The 18399-nt window shown below is 33.9% G+C and overlaps 1 protein-coding gene and 1 long non-coding RNA gene across 10 annotated transcripts in view; one reads left to right on the top strand and one right to left on the bottom strand.

Moving 5' to 3' along the window:
- LOC141923419 (uncharacterized) overlaps positions 1-8832 on the top strand; it is a 37773-nt gene extending 28941 nt beyond the window's left edge. For 2 of the 3 annotated variants that reach the window (XR_012623291.1, XR_012623292.1), the window contains exon 6: positions 4830-5548. This is a non-coding gene — a long non-coding RNA (uncharacterized LOC141923419). Of the gene's footprint in view, positions 1-4829; positions 5549-7950 lie in introns of those variants that run through there. The other variant, XR_012623293.1, reaches the window with a different exon arrangement.
- The window catches only part of SCFD1 (sec1 family domain containing 1), a 56550-nt gene that overhangs the window by 6009 nt on the left and 32142 nt on the right, over positions 1-18399 (bottom strand). For 5 of the 7 annotated variants that reach the window (XM_074824545.1, XM_074824548.1, XM_074824547.1 and 2 more), the window contains 9 exons: positions 17766-17862; positions 13843-13913; positions 12844-12923; positions 12203-12265; positions 11089-11164; positions 8840-8893; positions 4165-4217; positions 1790-1823; positions 463-528 (listed from right to left, as the gene is read on the bottom strand). In XM_074824545.1, coding sequence (XP_074680646.1) covers positions 463-528; positions 1790-1823; positions 4165-4217; positions 8840-8893; positions 11089-11164; positions 12203-12265; positions 12844-12923; positions 13843-13913; positions 17766-17862 — 594 coding nt within the window. Of the gene's footprint in view, positions 1-462; positions 529-1789; positions 1824-4164; positions 4218-8839; positions 8894-11088; positions 11165-11371; positions 11604-12202; positions 12266-12843; positions 12924-13842; positions 13914-17765; positions 17863-18399 lie in introns of those variants that run through there. The other 2 variants (XM_074824546.1, XM_074824549.1) reach the window with 2 other exon arrangements.

Raw genomic sequence — 18399 nt, 5'->3', positions numbered from 1 at the left:
AGTTCCTCACCTTCAAGGCAATGATATGCTACAGCTACTTTATTTAACAACAGCAAACAAAAACTAGTAACAGAACTCTAAAACAATATGAACACCCGAACTGACAGCATTTGATGTATCAGTACAGAAGACAGGTTAATTCAGTTAACCACATCTGCTGACAGTTTTCAACCACGTTAGTGTGTATGAAGACAAAATAAAGCAGAATGCTGTTTATTTACTCAATTCGAAAGTGCAACACGAGCAAACCCACCAGAAACGGTAACTCTTTGTTGGTCTGAATTAATAATCCACACTTTCTACTGACTTCTTATGTACTTTTTTCCCCTGACTCTGTATATAATAAGGATGGTAAGGCTAATTTCATAGACTTAATCTTCTTAATACTACATGTTACAGAAAACCTGCTAAAACCATTTCTATCAGTAAGTTATAGACTACAACTGACAGAATTGCACATACCTTTATGTAGTCGATAAGATTTTGGTATTCAATATAGTTGCCTCCTCCAACTACAAACACTATTGCCTAAAAGGTAACACACACATAATCAGAAGATGCATTCAAATTCTTAGTATTTCAGTAGTAAAATATATACCAAATCATTAAATCTACAGCAAAAATAATCCTAATCACACTGCAGTCTAATAAGAACTGGACACAGAACCACTAGCTTCCTACCTGAAAGAAGATAATAGGAGAGTTTTAGTAGGATGCAGAATAGCAAGCTGAGAGCTTTTAACATGTCACTATCTTTTACTAAGGCATACTTGAAACGTAAGCAGTTTCAACATGTTACTTTTTTGTGCAGAGATGTCTCCAGTGACCATAGCAACAGTTAAAATATTTCCATGGATGCTTAAGATTTAGTTTGGGACACAAATAAAATACTTCTGTTACAAAGGAATACACTTTTTTATTGGTTTTCACCTCCCACTTACTACTGGTAATAATCTAATATTACGGGTAAAGGCCATCAGTAGTTTTTGGGCTATGTTTAAAAGAGATTAATGAATAGAAGACTTAGGCATTGCATAACTTTTGTTAACATTCACCATCCAAAATTGTTTGACTACGCTATACCAATTTTATACAGACTTTATGTTACTACTGATATTTTTGCTATGACCATCTGCTAGTCATATATATGACATCATATGGTATTTCTTTTGTTCAGGAGGATAATCAGGACATTTCAAAAGAAATCTGAGACATTTGTATATTGCCAAGGCAAAGACTTTGCTTATGAAACTTGGTAGTAAGATCAGAGAAGTAAGACTTTATTATTTGCAAATATTTACATTGAAAAATACTGAAAGTTATTGGCATTTGTATAAAATGACAACATTTTTTGTTTTGCTTTTCTCCTTTAATTGCAGAGACTGTTTAAAATCCTGTCACTTAAATCAGTGGTCAACACTGCTGTTTAAGGCTGAACAAAGGATTAAATCTAGAGAGCACTCTAAAGGTCTGGTATAAAAATAGGGGGTTTAAATTGCTGAGTACCCAATTAGGATATTAATAAATCCCTGTAATTACCTCCAGAAGAATTTTCTAGATTTTTTTCCCCAGTATTAGTTAATGCTTACATAGTCCTTTGAAGATGAAAAGACTTCTTCAACATAACAGCTAATTATAATTAATACTAGATATAATTAGTCTAAGTGGTTTCTGCAAACACGACCTCTTGTTTTCTTAATCATGATCATCAAAAATGACTGGTACTTCAGGATTTATTTTTTTTTTTTTAAACACAAGAACATTGAAAAATAATTTCTATGTGACTTACCTCCTGGAATGGATTTTTGTTTCTTGGAACTGAACTATAAAAAGAAACACAAACAAACTACAACTTAAATTTTATTAGACATTAATATAAATACACAAGGTAAGTATCATGTACACATCATGTTTATGGAATACTATATAATGTTAGACAAAGATATAAAATAGAACAATAATTGCCTTTCTGCATTCATTCTCCAGGTATTTTATTTAAATGATTTGTTATGGAAAATCATCTAGAGGACTCAAAATATGAGTAAATAGGAGTTTAACTTCATCAGTTTTAAGTTTGCTGTTTGAATCATAAGCTTTATGACAACACTTTTAGAGCTTAGAAGTTCTAACTATAGTGCTGCTAGCTAGGAGCAAATACAATGAGTAAAATATTTCATCAGCATTAGCACAGTTCATGACACTGACAAATCCTGCCTACTAGAATCTTAACTAGGTAAGCCCCTTAGTTTGCAGTGCCTGCACACATAGTGATGCTTCGAAATCACAAAAGCTACCATCCATAGGTATGTGTTCTGCTGTCAGGTGTCACAGCAACAACATTAGGATTAAAACGATTTAAGGAGGAAGAGGTTAAGTTACAGTTCGGGTGGTACAAACTCTTCCTCTCCATTTAAAGACACAGTCCTAGCCACAGGGAGGTAGCAGGCAGAGAGGGAGAAACCTCTTTTCCTGCAGCACCTTGCACCTTCAGGAGGAAGGGAAAAAGCAAAGAGAAAGCTCTGAAGGGTCAGTCTGCTCTCTCACCCTTTGCTCACACACTACCACTACCTTCCTGCCTTGTACTGGCCTGCAGTCCTAGGTAGCCAAATAATTCTTATGTTCTAACAGATTAAAAGCATTGCTTCTTTCAAGTTTTCTGAGTGACAAATAACAGTTGACTCAACACAGATTCCAGTGTATCAGAAAAATAGGCTTTAAGAGGGAATGGCTCTCTCTAATATGTTGTTTTATCTGTCATGAATACTACAGACTCCCCATAAGGAGAAAAGTTAGCCCAATTCTCTCGTGATTTGGATATGATATGACAAATCCACATATATTTTGTCATCCTTTCAGAGGGCAAGGCCTGTTTATACTTGACAGGCTTTATACAGAATGTGAAGATACTGTTTTGCTAAGACTGAATTACAGCAATGCAGTTCCTACTCTATTTAAAAAATAAGAGGTATAAATGCCAGTATTTCTTAAAACAGGAGTAGGTTAAAACCAAAATCAGTAATTTTAAAATATCATTCCATTAATTATACTATTTGATATTGTTATTTTAAACTAGTAATATTTTGTCAAACCTATGGTTTTTTATCATCTACATAAATATTTGAAGGGAGAATTAGATAAACCCATATACGGCTATAGTAGTTTTGTTGCCATGCTCAAATATGATTTAAGAGATATAACTTGAGTTTATGTACAAAACCCCAACAAACCCCGAACCAGAAATTAAGTTTTTCCCTATGATGATTATTACAGCTACACAGAATGGCACATTTATGAACTGCTGTAAATGCATATCTTTACATTGTTTAAAGCAACAGAAGAGCTAGATGGAGTGGGTAAAAATGCATGCTTACGTGAAAACCTTTCGGCTTTAATAAAACAAATCTTTGCACTTTTGCACAAAATTGTCCAAAAATGCTATAAAAGCATAACAAAACAATGAAAGTTGTAATTAACAAGAAACATAAAATACTGGCAAATAAGTATCTTCTCCATTTCCAGGATATTATAAGTGAGATAGTCACAGTTATTGGTCAAAGGCAGAAAGCAAGAGATATAAATTTATAAAATGTTAGTGGAATTCCTCTTCTTCTCTTTTACTGGCAAAATAAACTATATCCTCCCTTCATATGCACACGAATATAAAATGTGCACCTGCCTATACAAGAGCAAATGCAGTCAATTTTTAATGATTTTTTTTCAAAGTTGTTAACTTTGTAAAGGGTTGTATTCAAGTTAAAATTTTAACTGTTCAAAAAGTGATAAAGAAATTTTGGTGCACTATGCGATGACTTTTTAATTTGACAGTGAAAAACCACAAAGTTTCAAAGAAACCAAGCAGTACACATATAAAGAATTCTAACATTTATTTTTGCTAAATATTAGCGCACATTCCTCTGACTGAACCAACGTACATGTTAGCAGCATGTTCAGCCAGTAGAACAAAAGATTTTTTTTGTAGTGTTATAAAAATTTATCTGGTTGATCCAAGTTCCTGTTGTGAATTCCTTCAACACCAACTGTCTTGACTTAGAATTAATGATTAAAATTAAGTACTTGTAGTCAGCAAGTAAAATAAAACCAGATTTCTTAAGTTAGCCTTTTCACAGGGTACAAGGAAACAAGCAAAACTCGTAGTAAACTCACCTGTCACTGCCTCGTAGCATCTTGGGATCAAAATACCGGTAGTCATCTGTCTCCTATTAAAAAGTACATTTTTATCTCAAAAGACGTGAATTTTGGCTTATGATTTCTGCTTGTATCACATTAAACACCATTCAAAACAACGTCATTTCTCATTTAGCAGTCACATAATTCAAAATTAATTGTGCTGTCCACTAATATTTATAGTATTTGTACATAACTGAACTGGTACAGAATAAACAACAGTCAGAAAGCTATGAAGGCTGCTATTGAGCTTTTTGTTTCTGGTTCATCTAAAATTGACTGTTACACACTTTCCAAAAAATATGCTGGTTGCATAATAAGTCCCAACAGAAAGGCAGTATGCAGAAAGAAAAATTAAGGTGTCACCAGCTTTAGAGGAACATCACATGGTTGGTTATAAATGATGAAATTTTCCAGGTTACAGAGATCTGCTATTGATTTAATATAAAACAAAGCACTTCTATGGCAATGAATACTAAATACAAGATAGATCAAAATCTGCTACTGTTATGTAACTTGCCCTTTTCGTTTCATGATTTATGACTACTATTAAACCAAAATTAAGCTCTTGAAAAAGAAATGAGTTCCACAAGGATTTGAAAAGTCTGTCTAAACTATAAAAAATTTTTTTTTTCTTCACACAGAACACTGAGGCACTTCCAATATTTTTATTGGCAACAGGCAAGATTTTTGCCAATTATTATGGATGGAAAACAAAACTTCCTAGTAACTCCTTCTGACAACTACTTGGCTTTCTTCTGTTTCTATACTACATTTTCATCCAGGTACTATGAAGTTTAATTTGTGGATAAACTGTGTGCAGGACTACAGTTGATTTCATCTGGGTGCTTACATGCAACATGTCTCTGTGTTTTGATGACTCTGGAGAGCAGAAATAATTCTTGAGTAGTAGACATTATCTGGGGAATTTCTTAGAGCTCACAAAGCATAACTATCTCAAATACTACAAAATATTTAGTATACATGTGGTGGTTACACACACAGAAAATAAATATTTGATAATAAGGACTTTAATGTAATTACAGAAAAATAAGTCTCTTATCCTCAAGTTTGGCTTTTTAAAAAATTTAATTTAGATCTCATTTCACACTGAACCTCTGTAAAATGCTTTTATATGCTCCACCGGGAATTTCAACTGCATTTGTAGAGTCTGCCAGCATTCATGATTTTGGCAGCCTTGTACATAAAGGTGGTATAGCAACTTTGAAGTAATGAGAGAGCTGGGAATGGATAGATATTGCTAGACTAAAACTGAGAGGTATTTGAAAAACCTCTAACTCAGACAAAGAGCTGCAGCTTCCCTGCTTGTTAGAATGAATTACAGATTAATGCCAGAAATAAAATCAGAGTTAAAAAAACAGTATCACAAACATTTCCTCCTGAATGTATTACTGCTGTGTTTTTTCGCTGTGGGCTTGTGTAAGTAGACACACGAAAAGTGGTAAAGTAATAGAAATGTGGTAAGCTAGTTTATTTTTTTTGTTGTTTAAATACGCCATTCCTGCTGAAATCAGTTCTGAGGGTGCAGGGAAAGAAACCCTACTAGATTTTATTTGCTTTAAGAAATAGCTAGTCTGCCAATAAAAACAACTGTATAGCGGTTTCCTTACACACAACTGAATTTGTGACTTCCCTAAGCAATCCAAGAATAAAATTCATACTTTTGAAATTTTAAACCTAATTTTCAAGATTTAAAATTAAAATGGAAAAAGACCCATGAAAATATCCTTGACTTTCAGTCTGTATTTGTTTTTCTGTAGAAGCTAACATGACTAGTATGGATTAAGGAAATCTCCCATTTTTAGAATTTTTAATTGTAATGCATGAAAGGTAATCATACAGTATAGCCTAAACCTGAAAGATACCATATTCACTGAAAGGGATGATATTAACTAAAATACAGTTCCATTCATATGTATTACAAATAAGATTTATCTACCTTTCAGTCAATACAAATGTACATACTGAACTGACACAGGCTAAACCACTTTGGGCTTCTGTCATAAAAATATTAAAGGTTTACCTACCAAAGATTTTACTTACTACTGAATCAAAGCATTTTGTGGAAGATACTTAAAAGAACCTCCACAATTCTATAGCAAGTGGTGGTCAATTTCATGGGTTAAAATTTGCGTATACTTGACAATATGATTTTTTTGTGTTAGAAAGATTTACGGTTTTAATCAATCTCTATTTAACGATACCAAAATAAAGCAACTATGTTCTTAGATTTATGACCAGAACATTCCTTTATGAAAACACAGTCCCAAAAGCAATTGCTTAAAAATCTGCTTCGACCAATAAATGTTACTATTAAAAAAACAAGTAACGGATTACTTTAAGTTCATCAATGAATGTTGCCGAGTAAGTATTTCAAGAAAAAGTGTAACTACAGGTTAAACAGTCTAGACAAATTAAAAAAATTACAGGATGGTATTACTGTCCATAAGAACTGTTCTATCTGTTCCTGCTTCTGAAAAAGTTGGAAAGCACAGGTGTAGACTCATTTGTCCTTCCAAGACAAAAGCAGGAGCAGGGACAAGTAACACACAAAGAGATTTACAGACAACCCTACAGAGTTTTGCACAGCGTATTCATTCTGAATAGGTTTAAAATTTCAACTGACAATAATATTTGTGAATGTTGGTGGTTACAAGTTGTACAGTTCACATACTTATTGTTGCATTTTATATTTAGAAAATAATTTATTTACATTCATTGTAATAACTGACTGCTCAATAATCTGTTGTAATTTTGCATTACAACTTTTATCTGTATGCATATTTCACACAATGATCACTGTGGTCAGTAACATTCAATGAACTTTAAGGAGATCTTTTTTCTGTGTTGTAAAAAAATAAAATTTCAAGCTCTTTTTACGCTCCCTTTGTATTTTGCCTGCAGTGCAATAGTTTCCTATTCTGGGGAATAGAAGAGGATCTCAAACATCAGAAGATAAACACAGGCCACAGTGGTGTATTTTTACACATTGACCTTTTCCAGATACAGTTTCACTTCTGTTGATGGTACAGCAAGTCTAAGCATACTCCACAATGACTCTCTGGCTTGCTTCTGTTAGCTGAAACTTACTCAAAAAGTTGCTGTCAATTCTCCTGCAGGTTAGGAGAATCATTCTTTAGGGCTTGCCTGGTCTCCTATGACTTGAAAAGTAGGACTCCTTGTTTTGGGCCATGAATTCTAGTCCCTGACATGGCAGTGAAACATGAAGCCACTGGCAGACTGGCTCAATCTCTGCTTTTTCAAGTGAGCAGATGAATGTTTTCTCCAAATTATCAAAGTGATCATGGCTGTTTTCTACTAAGTGAAAAGTGACAATATCCAGTCAGCAAAAAAACCCCATATGACTTGTAAACTTTTCTAAATCAATTCCTAAACTGTTAGCTTGAGGAAGCTAGTGCTTATTTTTTAAAAAAATTGTTTCATTTTTCACCTACTTGTAAGTTATCTGTAGTTTTTAATTTCACCTTTCTGTATTAAGTGTTCTGAGTGACCTCTACTGGTTGACTAGATGAAATTAGCCCTGTACATCTTTTCTCTCTTGCAAATAGGGACAACAATCCACTGCCACTGAAAACAGCATAAATTTCTTTGTCTGTTAAAGCACATTTTCTGCTAACAATCATGACGTACAGTATCTATGAAGTACAGTTTAAGAAAAGACAGGATTACTTGCATGTTAATAATTTTTGTATTTTACCATTATTTATCTCTCTTTACATACAGCTAATACTTGAAGGTGAAAGTGGACTAAGAAGAACGTTTTAATTAGTAACCAGTGTGAGATAATACAATTGTATCTCTCTGCCTGACACTGATATCATTAAAAAAGGAAGACTGATACGATGTGGCAAACATATTACAGCTTTCTAAATAACTTTTAACACCTGATTTTTTTTCAAAACAAGTTTGTGCACAGGATGGTCTTATGTAAGAGTTCTGCAGGAAGGAGGTACACAGCAAGAAACAAAGACTACTTTGACTATGCACTATGTATAAAAAGACTTATGGTTATTTTTAGCAGTAAATTCTAGCAAATGTCTTGACTTTCTAGATAACGTTTAAGTGTTTCAAAAGTTTGTGACTTATGTAAGTCTGAGTAAATTTTCACAGAAAGAGAGGACTTTTCTGACACAAAACCGACTCCGCTTGCAAACTGAAAGACTGCATGAGTACTAAAATACCTTCCTCTAAATAGCAAAGCTTTAAAGATGTGGGAAGCAAAATTTTGTTTAACACACCTCTCTGTAACTATTTTACTTCTGAAACTGTGCTCTTAAAAAAAAAAATCACCTCGATGCAAAGAAAATTTCAGCCCACAGTTTAACTTTCAGAAATTTAGGAGCAACAGAAACTCAGTACAGCACAAGAATAACAGAAACTCAGAATAGACAAGACCCTCAAAAACATTAGTTCCAATAATAAATTGTCATTGTTTAGAAACTATTTTTACCCAAAAAATCTTATGAAATAGTTATGAAAATGGTTCTATTCTTGAGAAACAGCATGATTAAACTCCATTACCATGAAGAAAAATATCCATGGCATATTACATATCATGACCTCAATATTTCATTTGTTCCACCTCCTTTCATGTGAAGGCAGTTATACTCACAGGGTTTGACTTCATCTCCATAAGGTTGTCCAATATACGTGTGACTGGTAGATTCTGTAAAACATGTGAAATTAATGGAATGATGAAATGCTTACTAAGAATTATTCACAGGCACACTATTATTTATGGAACAGTTTACAGAGCATTTGAAATACTAGTTTAAACATCTTTCCTCTTATATTTTGTAAAGGCTGAGCATTTTTATCATCACCTAAATTGCTTTTCTGTGAAGAAAATGCAAACACCTGAGGACATCTAGCTAGGGGATGAACAGAGAGTGCAAATAAAAGTGTGAAGATAGGAACAGAGTTGTATTTAGGTATTAACAATATATGCAGACATGTGATGATGTATCACATCTTATTAAAAAAATACTTTGCAGTTTAAGGAAAGAATTTTAAAGCTGAAGATGAGAATTAAGGGTGTGATTCTAAAAAAGAACTAATGTGGTCAAAGAAATGGGTAAAAAAAGCATCCAAACAAATGTTTGGATGAACTGAAAAGGAATGAACTGGGGCGAGATTCAAGATGACTTTTACTTATTTAAGATGAGAAATGTTAGCTTGGACAAAAGATCTGAAGTATTAAACAGTCAAACCACTTTAGTTATAATAAACTAAAGGAGAGTTTACATAGCAATGGAATTGGAAATGTGTCTTGTTGACAGAATATATCAAAAGAGGACATTCCAAAGGATGATCTACATATAACACTGGAAAACACTTAGTAAAAAAACAATGTAAATCCCTGAATGACCGAATGAGAAACAAAAAGTTAACTTTAATAGAAATACCACAGACCTACATCAGGCTTAAAAATATGAGGAAGAACAGGATTTTATTTGGCTACCCCAAAACACCTGGAGGAGGAACTAAAAGCCAGAAAAAAAAATATCCTGAAAACATCGGCATTGTGACTTCTTACTCACTTAGAACCCAAAACAAAGCAAGCCATTCTGTCAAGAATACTACTAAATTTTAAAGCCATTTTAAAAGAAATGACAAAATGTTTAATACAAGAAGAAGAGGAAGTCTCATTTAGACTATAATTATTATCTATTGATACAAGTAACAGTTTATCTGACGATGTCTCTGTAAAATATAACATATAGGCAAGCTGCAAATTTAAGTTTTCTCAAGTATATTTCATGACATACCAGTGATCTGTAACTGTGCAATGCAACTTATCACATTTAGTCACAGTGAAATTCCCACAGAATTAATTTCGTTGGCTACTCTACAGAAGCCACAGACGCAATTTTTAAAAACTTTTATGTGATAGCTGATACTTTTCATGCATAAATTATGTGTATAATAGGATGCCCAAACAAACAACGGCTATCATAACATTAACTTTGTCAAAAAGATGCACATAGCGAGATTTCATTTTATTTAGTCCTGATATGCTGTATTTCTAAATTAAATTTGGATTCTTCCACTAAGAATTATAGTATGATGCATTATCTTTTTCTTAGAAATCTTAATGTCAAAGCATTACAGAATTGAGATTTTTTTAAGTGTATTTATTTATTGCCATCTGATGAAAGTGCATATTGGAGAAAACAATACGTCCTCTACAGGGAAGCTGGTTTCTGGAACTACAATTCAAAATTTCAGCTACAAGTTCTACAACCAGTGGGGTTTTTTTGTTGTTTTCTTTTCTTTTGGGGGTGTACATTGAAATCTGCATGCGCATTATTCTCAGAAATATTTTCTAAAGTTAAGTGAATATTTGAAGGTGGCTATATTGTTATAAACACACTTTGATTTTCAAGTACATTTCAAAATTATCGTTGCTGTACATTACTTACGTGGGAAAACTAGAAATGATTGAATTGTAACTGAACAGAGAATGAACACTTTCAGCCTTTCAATCACTCTGGAATAGATGCATTTAATACATGCTGTTCTAAGTAAAGACACAGAGGGTTTTTTTTGTTTATGAAGGTCTAGACTATTTTGAGTATTTCACAGCTGCTCTTTTTATAATGCTGAAATCAGTCTTAACCACACATACTGGAATCCAATTCCTTACAAATGGAGGTATTCAAAGAAAATTTGAACATTATTCCTTACTTGTCTAAAAACTTGAAGCTACAAAGTGATAGATCTATCCACCAGCAAAGGTTGATGTTTGTTTTTTTACTGTAGAACTGATTTTATTAATATGACAGGGGTACTGAAAGTTATTTTTCTAAATGTTCACAATGCTCATGTGATACTTTTTTTTTAATTGGTTTTTAAACTTACTTGTTGCTTCAGTACCAAGTTCTTCACTCCTTCCATTACAAACTGTGATCCTGTATTCATAACACGTGAAAACAGACTGAAAAACAAAATCAAGATGATGTATAAGACCTTCTTTTTTTAATTGGCATTCTTAAACTTTATGATGACATCCAATTCCCATTAACGTTGACGGGACATGAGTACCAAGTCATTCAATTTGTCATGAAATACATTCTTCAAACCACATGGCAACCAAGTGTATGGGAATACACCTATAATCTAGCAGTCAGATCCTCACCTATCAATAGGAGTCTTGAGTTCTAGTCTTTAATCCATCGAACAGTTTATTTTACAACTTCAGTTATACAAGGATTTGAGTGCTCCTTTCAAGTGGGTGGGTGTCCTAATCACCAGAGTTAACAGAGATGCTCAGTGTCTCCAGCCAACCAACCAGTAATTTTTCCAAGTGAGACAGCACTGGAATTCTCTCTAACCATACATTGCGACAGGTTCCTTATAACAGTGATAGTGCGTTCCTGAAAGTAAAGTTGGTAATGAGGATTCAAATCCTCTCAAGCATGGAAAGACCCAAGTCCCATATCCTGTACGGGATATATGTATTCTTAACACAGTCATATTTTCATGTCTTGAAACAAATGACTACACCTTTCAACAAGTGGGCAGACACCCAGTTCAGGACACCCTAATGAAAAAGCAGCGTGTTCTTGCATCCCTGACAGTCTCCAAGCCCTGGACAGAATCAGTTTTGAATGCACAGGGCTGTTCTTGTCTTTAGCTACTGACTAAATAAGGTTCAAAATGATGGCTGTCATAGATCCATGTCCTGGTGCCGAATTCTACCCCTGTGAGAGTACGTTCAATGTGCAGGTGCAGACATCACTATATTAAGTTACTTTGTGGATTTAGTCACAGATCCTTTTATTTTCCTGTGTGTAAGTCCCATGCATGGTTAAGGGGAGATGAGTGCTTGTAATTGCCTGTAACTTAAAACTTTTTACCAATAGGGAAATGTTTTATTCTGGGCCTTATATAGCACTAATTAATCACATTTTCAGTACTACTAAAATAAGTTAAAAGAACCCAAAGGCTTACAGGAAATTAATCAAGAGCATACCCCAAAGGTTTAGGCGTGGCATTTCCATAGCTGGTTGGAGCTGAAGCCATCTTAGTGAAAGCCCTGTGAAAGCAGGGATAGAAATCAAACGCTTATCTCATGGCACATACTGCTGTAGAATGTTCCACTCAGGTCATCTGAAAGTGAAAAAACTTCTGCTTCTCAAACTCTTGCAGGAAATAACTATTTATTACATGCATCCCTCTTGTCTAGAAATACAGCAGTTAAGGAACTGAAAGGAATTGGATTTTATACTTGAAGAACAAAGACTTAATTCTGATACCATGTAAAACTAGAATAACTGATAGGCAGATAGCCCTTTGGTATGAACAAAAAAACATGGAGTCTGAAATAGCACAACTTTTCATTTAATTCAATTCAGTAAGTTGCTTCTGTCTTGGATCATTAAGTACATTACTATGTGTCATGTTCAGTAGTGTTCTGGCATTACTGGAGTTTAGTTTTAAAATAAGATTTGCACATATTACCATAACGACGACAGCAAAAAACAATGCCAGAACAAATGTTTAAGGATAATTTACGATGTATGAGAAGTAACATATAATTTTTTGATAACAATACTGAGTTCTGTAAAATTAACCAGTTACAGCCTCACACAGGAGAAAAAAGACATTACTTACTTCCATTGTTTTATGTAGCTCAAAGGAGCAAGATTACAACCTGCATCCATCAATGCTTTTTTATACTGCTCCAAATCAATCTGAAATTATGAAGTGGAGAATTGCAAAAGGTTTAAACTACTCCTAACTCTCTTTATGTGGAAAGACAAAATATCATTATCTAAATATTAAATAACCAGTGTAAAGTTATAGCATTAACCAAAGTCAAAAAGCCTTAATGAGTCTTAATCCCATCTCCTACCAAGTATGAAAATGTAACTTAAAATGCATTTGCTATGAGCAGCTCTCATTAAACTTAACAGTATTTGTGGAACTAAACCCTGTGCACTTTCTGGTGTGGGAACAGTCTTTTATATCAGCATCTTTAAAAAACCTGACAGAATCCTGTTTTCTGTAAAATGTCACAACAGCAAATAATAAAAATGAAGAGGAGTTAATATACATATATAAGAATACTTTCTCTTTGCCTAATCTAACTTATTTTTTCTACCTATAGTATTTCTACTGTACAATGAAAATCTTCCTTGAAATTAATAATCATAAATTCAAAATAAATATTAAGAAATTGTTTTCTGAATTATTTAGATACTGTCACAAGAGGCATTTCTCCTTTATTCATCTGCTAGTCAATAGACTCAATTATTCTTGAATATACATGAATAGAGTAAAAACAGTCATATTAACATTTTATCTACTTCTATTGAGCAGTGGAGCACAGTAACAGAAAGCATGCCAAGATGTGTCTTGCAGTTAACTCTGAACTAAATATTTCAAAAGATAATCCTCCTTACTAGTCATTCATATCCTTGAAATGGTGGCTAAAGCTTTGTGAGCAGATTCCCTGATAATACTACAAAATCTATTTAAAGTTTTAATATTTGCTGGGCATTTCGTACTTTGCTTCAAAGAAAAGCAGAAATACCTACTTTGTGCTGAAACAATACAGAAAAATCCTGTGTGGTAGAATTTGGTGTTGGAAGCTGTAAAGAACATACATACCTCTGAAGGTGCCTGAGTTGAGCTTATGTAATAGATAAGAAATAACCGCATTTTGTCTTCTGGAGTGCCTGCTGCAGCGAGAAAAAAAAAAATTAAAAAACTACAATTGTAACTATGCTGTTATGTTACTTGCTCTTCAGTAGTAATACAGATGCATTCAGACCCCTAGTTATGACAATAATTGTTATCTATAACCATGGCCTTGTTCAGTGTACAAAATGGTAGAAAGACATTTAGCAATTTTATTGCAAGTTGGATTAGACTGGCTCAGTGTTTCTCTAAGTTTACTTACGCTTCCCCCTTTTGCCCGTAGCAAATATTATTTTTCAAATAACGTAAATTATTTAAATAGTTTATTTAAATAGTTTTTTAATAAGTTTAAATAAGTTATGTAGTGGCATTATATCTTATTTTATGCAGGGATTGCAAGCATTAGCAGGGATTAAATCCATGAAAGAGAAGACTAAAGAAAAATCATAAAAGTAAAAGCCACAGCACATTATTTTTTAGCTCTACAATTTGTTTACACAGCTCTGCAGTTGACTGTACAGAAACACTTGAGGGCTGCAAAAGCACTTATGTGAACTTCTGGTCAGCAAAAAAATCCTGAACTTCTAAACATGCCTTCAGGAAGGATTTCACTTCCTGAACCATCTTCTGTCACACCACTTGTTGAAGAAAAACACTGTTACAAATTCTCAGAAAGCATTATCAATGGCAATCAAAATTCATCTCTGCCAGATCAAAATGACGGCTATAACCTACTACAGCAGAGTTTGAACACCATCTACTTTTTTCTAGAAGACAATCACTATTAGTAAAGTTCATAGTTTCAAATGAAGATTTCAGAAGTACAACTTCTCAAAACAAACATTTTGAATCTGTAATCCAATACTTCATTGAAAAAGCTTGACACCTTTAGATAACGTACAACATTAGAAAAATGCACTTTCTTGTACTTGTGGGTAAGAAAAAGATTTTTTTTTCTGTTTTGTTTTTTGTTTTGTTTTGTTTTTTTTTTTTGTTCCCCACTATGGAATGTGGATCATGTCAGCAGGGGATCATCTAATCTAATCTGCAACTTTTGTTTATATGTGAGCATATATTTTGTTTGGCAGAAGTTCAGAGTAAGCGCTGTGGTAATGAACATTTATGACTTGGTACAATTTCTTCTGGGAAATAAGTTTTATTAATGTTTAGCAAATACCAGTATGCCAGAAGATCAAGAACTGAAGAAGCTTTGTATTATCTAAACCAAAAGCCAGCTTTCAAGGTAGACATCCACTTCGAGTTCACTTGGGTAAAAAAAGCACCGAAACATTCTAAATATACAGTGTAACTGACTGGTTTCTGTAACTGACTTGGAAAATTGGTTTCCAGTTTGCCAGTTTATAGCTTGTTTCAGTGCTTTGCTGATCACTGAGTTTCTGTTTCAGCTGGAATACACTGGCACTCCACAGCATTTCCCTCACTGGGCCTATTTACCATGTCTACAAAACTAGGTTTGTGCTCACAGGAGTATAAGTGGTCTAATTTACACAAGAGTGTAACTAATATTCTGTCTTACTAAAAGATAACACACTTTAAAAAAAAATCTATTATTGTACTGTGTACACTTTACTAAATGTTAGGAAAACCACTTGTGTTTGCAAAAGTACTTTACTCTTGACATACTACTAATGTAAATCATAGCTGTGATAAACAGCTGTAAGACCTAGGTGAGTTGCCTGTAAAAGGTTCACTATTTTTTTCCAGGCTATAGGGAGGGGGAGTGCCAAATGTTCTGAAGAAAATTCAACTTGGTAAACCTAGAACAGAACAATTTTACTTTCCACTCAAAAACCAGCAGGCAGCCTTTAGGGCTGCTGATTAACTACTAGAGCAAAGCAAAACCACTAACTTCTGTTTTATCACTACTCCAGGATATAATAATACCCACTGAACTGGGAAGTAGCTAATAGCCCCGAGTGGTAGATTAGTACAACACAGTAAGAAATGGGAGCCTGAAGCCTGGAAGTGTTAAGTGGTCAACTCTAAGTGCTTCTGTGAACAGCTCTGCAGATACCATTGTCCACAAAAAAAGTATCCCTACATGCAAACAAGTAGTTCACCACTGAAAGCACTGGAAGATTTGACCCTTTATCTTCAAAATATTTTCTGCTGGTATTTCTCAGTGAATCACACAATAGGAAGCTGGACAGTTCTACAAGATAGCATGGCCAGAAATAATTATCGTGATTTAACCTAAATCCTTTTGTTATATAAACTTATCTTAAACCTTGCCAACACATATGAAATGCTAATATGTTACTGTGAACACCTGAATACTTAGCTGAAGAAAAACTTTAGCTTAGAAATCTAATCTTTCTCTCGTGTAAAATCCAGGAACTTTGGTAATAGGAATGTTGATATGATACATCAGGCCTGCTTTATACTGCAATCTAAAAACACATAGAAAATGTGGATTCAGGTAAAAAGTAATTGATCAGTAGGAAATACTAGCAAGCACGATAATTTCTCTTTTCATATCTAAGTTCATGCAAACATAAAAACTGAAATCAAAATAGTACATGAACAGTTAATTTTGAATATGGAGAAGGACCAGTTTGTACTGATGCTTAATGAAAGTACAGATTATACAATTCTTATTAGCTTCATATTAACTATGAATGTCTGTACTGAATTACAGATTGATGCTTGACATTAGATTTTCTGAAAATCTGTTCATTTCTAGACCTGATCCAAGATGAGATCTGTAAAATTTCAGCTCAGACTTCTACCAGCTGTGTACTATTTTTCTACTGCCTTTTGATTCTATAGGACAGACACTAATAAAAGATTTTTTTTAAAAGTCAGCAGGATTTATATATACTCTTTCTATAAATATGAATCATTATACAAACTCCAAGCAGACACTATGTCCAGTATGTAGCTATAAGACTACACACATAAGCATGCAGTAACAAAACATTTTCTTAAAAGAGCATACTGGGAAAAGAGCAGGAACCCTGGGTCTCTTGCTTGAGGTTTGCCAATATATTTGCCAATCTGCAGACAGGCCAGTGGTCATAACTTAAGCTTTACAACCTTGCTCTGCAGGTTATTTTGTTCCAGCCAACTGGTATCAGATCATATTGAAATACGTCAGAGCATTGCAACATACCTCAGGTTGAGAGGTTGAAACGAGAATTGATGCTATGATACGATGATAGGCTGGGAATCCATTCTGGTTTCAACCTTTTACAGAAGGGAACCCTAGTGATTTCTGCTAATAGAGAATTTGAGTATCAGCCAGTGTGTAAAGCTTTGTTATGTATGAAGCACATATGAAACAGAAGCTGGGATGCATTGCTCTTAGATGATGAAAACAGGCATGCCACAGCTGGGTCAATGCATGCAAAACTTCAGGGGAGTCTCTCTGTGAACTGGCCAGTTTACATCTCATTTCCCTTCTCTCCACCTTCTCCCATCCATCGTTTTCCTTACACTGACAAGAGCTACCTACATTACAATGTCTTGATCTAACCAAACTTTATGTAATGCCCTTTTCTGTTCTGTTTGTGAGGTATGTATGAGTTATAAAACATGCAGTAGGACTGTAAAGAATCAGTATTGTTCAGACCACACAATTCACAGTAATAAATACTGGAGAAGCACAAAAGTTAAAATATTTTGACCTTCAGAAACAAGGAATTAGGAAAGGATTTTAGTGGAGCTGCAAAAATTGCTGGTATTTTGGATACTACTCAACCGAAATACTAAACTGCCCAGACTGCTACTTAAAAATCAATAAAAAGCTGTTTTCTTTACAAGTCTTGCACAGGTTGCACACAAACTCTTTAGCAACCCTGAAGTCCCAGCAGGTAGAGATTTATTGTACATCTTAACAAATTTTATAACAAGTTCAGATTCAAAGTACTCACCATCTGGGTCAGAAATCATGTCCAGAAGAGATTTATCCAGAGTGGATTTGCTCATTATTTTTTCCTCATATTCAAAATACACATCCAGCTTTCGACTCTGTTTAAGAGTAAGTGTTAGGGTTAACATCTTAACACTGTAAAAGGGATATTTATTTCCTCTTTTAAAAGGTATATAGTTTTAGTTATCAAGACTTTTTAAAAAAATACTTTTAAATAAATTATCAGTAAAAATAACTACTGCTCGCATTACAATATGCTTTTTAACTCTCAGAAAATTGATGCTTATGTAATTCTCATATTATAAGTGACTTAATTAATGCAAGTTAAGCAAGGGATGACTGACATGGAAATATTAAACTGGAAGAGGAGCTTTGTTTTCAACTATGGTTTTACCATAGCTGAAAACTACATGCCATCATATGTACTGTTACGCTGTAATAGGAAAAAATAATGGTCAAGTGAATATTATGTCAAATTTATGCTGAACTTCAAGTCTCTCAGTCAACAAGGCAATTACTCAATGTACATAAATGTGAAAAATTCCTAAATACATTAAGGCATCATCCCAGAGAAAAGTTGGCAACTGCCAACTTGGGTTGGTACTAACTACCTCAGACCAAAGGCTTGCAATAAT

This window comes from Strix aluco, chromosome 4 (assembly GCF_031877795.1).
Source record: "Strix aluco isolate bStrAlu1 chromosome 4, bStrAlu1.hap1, whole genome shotgun sequence".
NCBI lineage: Eukaryota > Metazoa > Chordata > Aves > Strigiformes > Strigidae > Strix > Strix aluco.
This window is presented reverse-complemented; position numbering and strand designations above follow the sequence as displayed.